The sequence below is a fragment of the Doryrhamphus excisus genome, linkage group LG13 (assembly GCF_037039965.1).
Source record: "Doryrhamphus excisus strain RoL-2023G ecotype Guam linkage group LG13, RoL_Dexc_Guam_v1.1, whole genome shotgun sequence".
Taxonomy (NCBI): domain Eukaryota; kingdom Metazoa; phylum Chordata; class Actinopteri; order Syngnathiformes; family Syngnathidae; genus Doryrhamphus; species Doryrhamphus excisus.
This window is the reverse complement of record NC_136369.1, coordinates 6105422-6115118: the sequence shown is the minus strand read 5'-3', so window position 1 is coordinate 6115118 and position 9697 is coordinate 6105422. Positions and strand designations below refer to the sequence as shown.

Here is a 9697-nt window from a genome sequence, read left to right as displayed (position 1 = left end):
CTCTTGCTGTGGCCGTTTGCATTCATACCTAGTCGATTTTCGCACTCACATGTCGATCAACCAATAGTTTTTCCTTCTGCATTTCTATGAGGACCAAAACTGCCAAAATAATAAATAAATAAATAAATAAAAGAGAAAATAAAAACAAAAATGAAAAAAAATAAAAAAATGAAATACAAAAAAATAAATATAAATGGAAATAAAAACAAAAATAAAAAAATATATACATGAATAAATAAATAAATAAAAGCAAAAATAAATACAAAAATAAAAAACAAGATTCAAAAATAAAAAAAAAATATTTTTGTTTTTATTTCCATTTATATTTATTTTTTGTATTTAATTTTTTTATTTTTTTTTTCATTTTTGTTTTTATTTCCACTTTTATTTATTTATTTATTTATTATTTTGGCAGTTTTGGTCCTCCATAGGATGCAACTGGTGTTCACATTTGAAGCACATGTAGAGCGCTCTGCATTGGTCTCTGTCCTTTTGTTTTGTCCAGTGTTGGTTCGAGTAGATTACACTCAAACTTGACCAAAAAGAAAGTGTATTAGCAGAGAAAATGGGTCAGAGTGTGTTTTAATGACAAGATGTAAAGTGTGCATGCAACCTACGGGTGAACACCCCCAACTCAAAACCCTGTCTTCCCTCACCTGGGCCCCGTTTCACGAAGCAGGTTCAACCAACTCTGAGTCTAACCCTGAACTCTGAGTTGATCTACTCTGAGACAGGAAACTCTGAGTTACGGGTTTCAGAACAGGTGATTTCATTTGGCTCAATCAACACAGAGTTTGTTCACTCTGAGTTAAGCGCGTGCAGCACGACTTTAAAAAGCCCTCATCAATGGAGCCCCGTTCCCTCGATTCACCATGGCAACGAGTGATAAGAAAAGATCGTCATATTTCAGTCCTCTGGAAGTGGATATATTAATGCAGTCATACGGCGAATTTGAAAGCGTTTTTAAAAAGAAAAGCAACACGGCTGCAGCAGCGAAAGAACGCGAGTCGGCCTGGGAGAAGATTACTGCTCGAGTCAATGCGTAAGTTTAAATTTATTATATACATTTATGCAATCACAATAATATTAGGCTACAGATGCAAACAAGTAGAATGGTGTTACAGGTACAATTTATGTCACTTAGATGTAATCCCACCGGCGAAAAAAGAACGTGGAAGCAGCTGAAGATGAAATATAAAAACATTGTTCAAACAGGTAAGCCCTCAGCATAACAGTCAGGGTGCCTCTTTTTAATCATGTTTACCACCAAATATCATTCAGCAGCTGTTTCAGTGTGCATTATCTCCAACATAATATTGTTTTCACACACATAAATGTCCTCGCCTGTATACAGTTAAATCAGACATATGAAAAGCAACATCTAACTTCTACTCAGCCAACAGAAAGCGGGCAGATGCCCGCAAACCTGGCAGAGGACCACCCCCACCACGTCTGACCGAGGCAGAGGAGCTGGCCATGAGTCAGACTGTCGGGAGGCCAGTCGCAGAGGAGATCCCTGGAGGAACCTCATCCTCGGACATGATTACACAGGAGCCACCAGCCTTGATAAGATGTAATAGGCCTAGGCCTCAAACTTCTTTTGGGCCTATAGTTCAATGTTAATTTCCCTTTCATGTGTTTTTCTTTTGTCTCAACAGATTCTGAAGGCGTACTTGGCCTAGTGGATCCATGTGCCACTTTAACTGTAAGTAGCCAATAGTCCAGAGATTATGCCATTTTTAAAGTATAGCATAGTGAAACACAACACTCTAAACAGGATGATGAAGATGATGGGACCACAATGTCTGCTGCCTTCTCTGTGGTGTCTGAGAGGGAGCCTGAGAGGCCTACAGAGGTAAAATCTTGATGTTACTGGTTTCCTCTCCATTCACATGTCTTTACATGCTTTTGTGGATTATAGTGACTTTTAGCCTACACTGAAGTATTAACGGATTCTTATCCATTTTAACAGAGCATGGCTGGGCAGCAGGAAGAGGGTCCCTCAACCTCCACAGCACAGATTGACACAGTGAGATATTCAGTAAATTCCAGAGGTTAATTCAGTGGAATTCATGTGCAATGTCATCCTTATGTGTTCCCAGCTACCACTAAAAGAAATCTACAAAGTGCATTTATTAAACAGTACAAAAAACAGAAAAAGAAATGGTGTTGCTGGACCGCCAGATAACTAAAACGGATCTGGAAATTGAATTATTAAAACACAAGTTAGAGGTGGGTGCATGGTCATGACAGGTGAATTGTGTTGATGATTGTAACAATTAAAAAGTAAGAAACCATTTTTTCCCTTATTTGTAGGAAATAAAGAAGACCAAATAAAAAAAAAATGTCTTTCTGTTCATTTTACTGCTGTTGGTGATGGTGATTATGATTTTAAACGGTGAAATGATTATTGCATATGATGTCTCTGACGGACATGCCATGGTTAAAAAAACAATGCGACACACAGCACACCTTGAAGAAAAACGACCAAACTGGCTTTAAACACGCGCGACAATGAATGAATCACACCGTGTGTAGCGTAAGAGGGCGGAGACAGAAAGAAACTTGAGGTTCTTTGAAGAAAACCCGGTCCCGACCAGGTTATGTTCACAGAGTCTGTTGCCATAGTAACTGACACCGAGGTTAAGTTACCTCTCTCTGTGAAACAGGCTGGAGTTACTCCTCTGTCTCTGGTTTGACTTACCTCCCTTTTTGAAACGGAAAACTCAGAGTTTCCCTCATTTCAGGGTTAACATACTCAGAGTTTTCACTAAACCTGCTTCGTGAAACGGGGCCCTGGTTCCACTGGGAAGACACCAAGGTGTTCCCAGACCACCTGTGAGATGTAGTGCAAAGTATCACTATTTTGACTTCAGAATCGACTTTAGCGCATGAAGGAGTTGGTATCAAAGTATCGATCTTTCAGATCAACTTATTACTAGCGTGATCTCCTTAACACGTTTGTGGCAATCTCAAGGATTTTGTGCGAAGGGAGCCAATTAACCTAACATGTTTTTTTTAATGTGGGAGGGAACCGGAGTACCCGGAGAAAACCCATGCATGCACGGGGAGAACATGCAAACTCCACAGGGCAGAATTGAACCCTGGTCTCCTAGCTGTGAGGCCTGCACGCTAACCACTCGACCGCTGTGCCACGCCCTCACAAACCAGCAATCATTTGTTAATTATTTTAACAGTGTGGGAGCGATGCTGGAACCACAACATATTTATTTTTTAATGTCCTTATGTTGAGTATCATGTTCAGGATGTAGCTGAATACATTAACTTGCTTAAACATATTCCTTTTGTTCAATGAATAATATTCATTCATTAAATCAAAGTGTTTTAAAAATTTTACACACTGAGTGCCTAGCCCCGCTCAGCTTGCTTGCTTACCAAAATGGCAGACGTGCTGCTCTATTGGGTACTACCCTGTACTGCACACACTTTCAGCAGAAAAGGGGATCTTGACCAAAACGAGCATGAAATGCTGAAATGCACGAAACGTTGAAGGTCACAGCTCGATGAAGCCATTACCACCACATTGTCTGCTAATAATTGAGATGGGATCCCAAGGCCACCAAACTGGACACCCTCTCGTCCTGACTGCAGCTAGAAATTCTGTCCATAAAAATAAAGAACAGAACCGATGATAAAGGGCAGGCTTGGCTGAGTTCGGTGTCTACCATGTACAAGTTCGACTTTCTGTCAGTGATGCAGACCAAGATGTAAACTTTAGTGTTCAGATTCAAAGCTCTACGCTCGCTGGCTTCTGTGCTAAATACCTTTGGTTATTTCTAAGTTTGAAAACCAAAAAAACACAAAAGATAGTACAAGCAGCAACACATAATTGGAAAAAACATGCATTATATGAATCCCATTTGTAGGAACAAGAGTACAAGATCCATATAACAAGCAAGAATAATACGTGCAGGTTTGGGCACATCCTATAACTATACAAAAAAAAGCCCACAGAAGTAGACTGAAGCCCTTTATTAGATTCCCATTGCAGGAACATGACATTTTGTACCTGATTTCAGCTCCAGCTCTTTTTGATTTAGCCGACCACGGCACTCACGTTCCAGCTGCAAGATTGGAGCAGAATGTCATCTCCTGCTGAATACTGCATGTGAATATTAAAACTACAAATGAGTTCATCGTTATAAGATTGATGATGGGTTTTGTCACACGGTGTCCTCTAGATAATGGTGCTGACAAGCTGGATGTGTGTTGGTGAAAGGCCTGTGGAAAGCGTTGCAAACCACTGAACCTTCTATTTTTTCCACAAAGAACACAATGGAATTATGAGTGGTGTATATTAAGGCAAAATTATGAACACAATGGACCTCCCTGGACCAATGAAGATGTGTGCTAAGGTCATTTGCTCCATAAGCAAGGAGAAATTATGCCAACAATATGATAGTTTAATTTGGGTGAAGGTAAGGTCATATGACAGCAAATAAAATCGTGATTTGCTTGCTTCCTAAACATTTTTGTTGGCCTAAGTACACGGGGACCAGTTCCCTGATTGCTTATTGATCATGAATGAGTAGCCTAGTGAGCAGGGATCAGCTCAAGGTTACAAGGTCATTCAAACAGCCTGCCACAAGCTTGGGTTAATATGTTCAGTAAAATGCATGGCATCGATTTACAGTATAGCAAATGTTACATTTTCTCCAATTATAAAGGCTCTTTAAATCTTTAAAGATTGCAGGAATCTAAGAAATGTGTGTGGTCGCAATTAGGCTTCCTTAACAGTTTTCATAAATCATTTTCTGCAATGAACTTTCAGAAGACAACACGAATGTGAAAAGCCAGTAAAAATTATCGGTCACAACTTAAGCTATGCATGCATATTCTAATGAGTCCACTACAAGATCTGTATTTCTATTTTTGAACAAGGAAGAATGTTCAGTTGTAATTGCAAAAGTTTACAGTCGTCCCTGACAGCACCAAACTTCACATTTTGATTTTCCATCCATCCATCCATCCATCCATCCATTTTCTGTGCCGCTTGTCCTCACTTGGGTCACAGGGTTATGCTGACTTTGGCTGAGATGCAGGGTACATCCTGGACTGGTCGCCAGCCAATGGCAGTCTCACAATTTTCCCCATTTGGAAGGTCATAAACAGGTTTGCTATGCTCCAACTATGAAAATATTTACAAATGAGGACTCTGATTTCATGAAGATTCACTTACCACGGTCTGGTCTTAACTGTGAGGGATGACTGCAGTGTTGTGTTTGTAGATCTCATTAATGTAGAACAGCACTTCATTGTATTAACGCATTAAATACCGAAGACATATTCATATGTTTTTAGAAACCCGAATGCCTGATCCCAACGATGCATTTATCATCTTTGCGTGTTTTGTGCAAGAGACAAAAAGAGGTAATAACGACACTGTACACCAAAATATGTCACTTTAAAGAGCTTTTCATGGATCTTTTACATGTCAAACCACACTTGACAGCAAGGAGGAGGTGTGCGGGAGCCTTATAGTGTCCATTTTCAATGCTGGAATAGCTCAGCCAATCACAGGGCACATATAGACAAACAACCATTCACACTCATATTCATACCTATGGACATTTTGGAGTCGCCAATTAATCTAACATGCATGTTTTCAGAATGTACTAGAGTATCCGGAAAAAACCCACGCACACTCGGGGAGAACATGCAAACTCCACACAGGTTTTCCTGATCTCCTGACTGTGCGGCCTACATGCTAACCACTCCTCCACCGTGCGCCTCATAGCTCCTTTTTTCTTGTTCTGAACTGATATTTTCTTGAAAGTTTTCTTGTTCTATAATAGAGAAAAGTACAAACATTTTCTGATGAGGGACGAGAGTCTAATCTTTCTTTTGGCATGTTCCATGTTTATATTCAATATGTTTATGATATGATGACATCTTAATTTCCATAAAAATCTCTTGAAAATGTTCGACTTTCCGGGTCGTTAAGAAGTCTAGTGTATGTCATGAAATCGAAAATCACCCTCTTCCTCCGTGCTGTCAGATAAGATTTTATGCAAACTGTTTTAAAGGTGTTGTAAATTAACATGACAATTATCCGTCAAGATGGTGTGAATAAGAAAGAAGCTTTATAGAGTAGTTTCGCACACTTGAATACTGTGTTGTTTTTCATGAGAATTATAGAGACTCTTGGCAGTCATGTGTTATAATCTATAGGTTCTTAGAGGAAAAGGGGATGAGCAGAGGATTGTAAACCATATTTCAAAGGAGCGGGGCAAGATAAAAACTCTTTAACATTCCTTTGCTTGCCTCCGTTCCCCAGCTGTGTGTATCAATCATTCTCTAATATTCCCAGCATGTCTTCAGGGTCTCTCAGTTAAGGCCCGAAAGCCCAGCTTATAGCATCCCTCAGATCTTCCTCTCTTTCATGTGAATACACACTCGGATTCAACATTTCCGAACAGCATTGAGATTTAAAGTTGCCTTTCTGAATAATGTTTGATTTTCTTTTGTGTGCAATGAAAATACCTCACAAATTTCAGACACCTGCAGACCCTGGACAGTTACCTTGGAGTCCATAACAAGCAATATGGTTATAAGTAAAAGGCCAAAACATTGCCACAGAGATATACAGTACATATATAAAAGGAGAGAACAGAAGAAACACAAGCGGCAGGTCCTAATATTGCAATTATTTGATATCATAAAACTTGTTATGAGGCAAGTAATCACAAATTTGAATGTGCAGCATTGTGAATTTTTGGTTAACAGAAACGAAAAAGTTACGTTTTCTTCTCTGACAATAGGCCGTGTTTCACTAACAAAAACATTTAACCAAAATTGGTAATAATTTATCAATATGTGATAATACAGGGAAATATACAGCCTACATGTCTGCAATTTTAACCTGCTTGACTGATCTTTTTTTTTTAACCATGTATTATACCATGTATATTTAGCATTTTGTTCAGTGGCCCTTGAACGCACCATAGTTGCAATGAGACGTAAACGTGAAACTTAAAACTTGGCTCAGATTCCATCCATTCATTGATCATTAGATTATCATTCATTATTGGTGAGTACCTGTGCATTTTATACTTACTAATATGTGTTTAATAAGTGTGTGAGGTATATTGAATGGAGGGTTCTGGAGGTTAATCGAAAATCAAAAATCAAAGTTAGCAGGGTAGTTTGGCAGGGAGTGGGGGTGAGCCGTGTGTTAAAAATAGCCATTTTTATGAGCGACTCAATTTCACCATCGTATATGGTGGTCCCAGAATGTAACCCCTACAAAAACTCATGCATATTTACATATATCGGACTAGTGATCAAAAGGTCTTAAGATGTAAATATGATATTTAGATATTTATATTGGATATTTATATTATCGACCAGCGGTAGCCAAGCAGGCACCTGGTCACCCACACAGAGTGAATACCCCGTTGAAGACATTCTCATACATTGTTGTTCATATTTGATGTCATCTATTTATTCACCACATTATTATTAATATTATTATTATTATTATACAGGAGCCAGGCAACGACATTTCGTTGGCAATTTCACTGCTGTGTTATTGTGCAATGACAATAAATAAAGAAAGTCTATCTATCCATCCATCCATTCACCCATCCATCCATCATAAGCATTCTCATATCTACCTTGGATATGGATAACAAAGGTAATTGTTAATCCAAATAAACTAATAATCCAAAATAAGTCATGCTCCAGTCCTTGTCTGGAAGTGTTTATGAAGTAATTTTAATTACATTACAATTACATGTTTTATATTGTTTGCAGCGTGGATTCACGAAGCAGGCTTGTATGCAGTTACGGTCTTTTTCAAGTTTTAGCAAGTAACCCAGTAAGAAGTAATATGTCAGTTTGCTATTAATTAGAATGCAATCGTCTTCATATAGAATTCTCATGAGACAGAGCTGATGAGATCAATGTAGTTTACACACATTGTCAGAACTTTCTTTGTTCAGGGTGTTCTGAAGAGTCTTATTGCTTTGAAGTATCACATTGACTCGCCTTCTCTGACATATTTTATATTTTATTTCAGTGGCTCAATACTGAGCAAATGTGTAATTAGTTTCAGGAGAATGCATATACAGTAAATCTACATTTGTACACAGTAAGCCATTGAATAACTACACAAATGAATTGACTAAATAAGTTTATCAGGTACTAAGTGCAGTATCGAAATTGACATTACAACTATTCAGGTCAACTCCCATGAGCTTTAGTCTACCTCAGCCGTCTCTACAGTCGTCACATTGCAGTCACTCCATCTATTTTTTGGCTAAAATTGTTTCTTTATTATTTATAATTACTATTATATTATTTTTTAAAATGAAACAGAAAAATTACATTGCAATCTATTGTCAGGTAATATCAAATAAAAAATGAACATAGTGATATCGCATAAAAAAACAAGGATTTGGGGTCTACTTTGATGCTAAAAACAAATCCAATATAGAACATTCAAAACTTATCGCATTTTCTACCCCGTCACGAGGGTCGGGGGTGTGTTGGAGCCTATCCCAGCTGTCTTTGGGCGAGAGGCGGGGTACACCCTGGACTGGTCACCAGCCAATCACAGGGCACATATAGACAAACAACCATTCACACTCACATTCATACCTATGGACATTTTGGAGTGGCCATTTAACTTAGCATGTTTTTGGAGTGTGGGAGAAAACCCACAAATGCACGGTGAGAACACGTGGAATCGAACTCGGGTCTCCTAGCTGAGCTAACCACTTATCCGCTGTGCAGCTCAATATAGAACAGTACATTGTTTATTGTCAAAAAATTGTATTTTGCTCTGTTGGATCATAAGGAGGTTCTAAGTAGCTTCAAACTGCTAATGGAAGAAAGGGGACAAAAACAAAAACATTTTAAGTAAGCAGTTTATTGCAAACAAGCATGAACATGAAATGACTGCTAATCCACTGATCAAAAGTATAACCCCTTAGCTAAAAAAAGAACCTGAAACCACCCTAAAATAGAAATGAAATGTCAGTAATGACTAGCTGCGCCATTTTTGTTAATCACCTCAAAAATTGGTTCTGGCATGCTTGATGTCAGTGTTTCCAGAAGGTTAGTCGTTGCTGCAGATGGTAAGGATGGATTCATGGAGGGCATCCAGTGTCTGGATGTGACATCCATTTTTTTACATCCCTTGGTATTCATTCCCAAATTTCCTAACTGGACTTAAATCAGGGGAACACACAGGATGGCCCAGTTATTCTTCTTGTCAGGCATTCATTGTGTAACTGTCCAGTCATTACCACACAGACGAGGGCCTTCAGTCTTGAGAAATGCCCGCTGCAACATCTCCACATAGCCAGTTGCCATTTGACGCGAATAAAACTCTTCCACCATTCAATGTGCTGCGAGTGACCTTGCTTATGTAGCTCAACAAGCCAACAACGTTCAAAGGGAGACACTTATGCCTTTGCCAACGAGAGATCATGACAAGTGTGAATCCACACTTAAGCTTTTTTAGCATTTTAGATTTTAGGTTTTCAAGGCTGCAGTCTTAAACTTTTCATCAGCAGATGAACAGCCTATTTCACTTTAATAAATTGCTTACTGAAAATGTTTTTTGTCTTAGTCCCATTTCTCCTTTTTGCATTTTGAAGCTCTACTTGTACCTCTACTTGAACTACAACCTCCTTGAGATCCAACAGTGCAAAATGTAAATTCTTGCAAA

At 38.7% G+C, this 9697-nt stretch overlaps 1 protein-coding gene across 2 annotated transcripts; it reads left to right on the top strand.

Moving 5' to 3' along the window:
* Nucleotides 1-757: 757 nt before the first annotated feature.
* LOC144901606 (uncharacterized) lies at nt 758-2140 on the top strand. Of its 2 annotated transcripts, XR_013629651.1 has the most exons (6): nt 758-1042; nt 1145-1215; nt 1397-1705; nt 1778-1855; nt 1973-2029; nt 2103-2140. XR_013629651.1 is itself a non-coding variant. In XM_078795647.1 (3 exons), exons 1-3 carry the CDS (start codon nt 873-875, stop codon nt 1621-1623), a joined length of 468 nt encoding a protein of 155 aa, XP_078651773.1. In that variant the 5' UTR covers nt 758-872; the 3' UTR covers nt 1624-2073. The 2 variants fall into 2 exon arrangements, 1 of the variants encoding a protein (XP_078651773.1); XM_078795647.1 differs by lacking the exon at nt 2103-2140 and having other exon boundaries at nt 1397-2073.
* The last annotated feature ends 7557 nt before the right edge of the window (nt 2141-9697 follow it).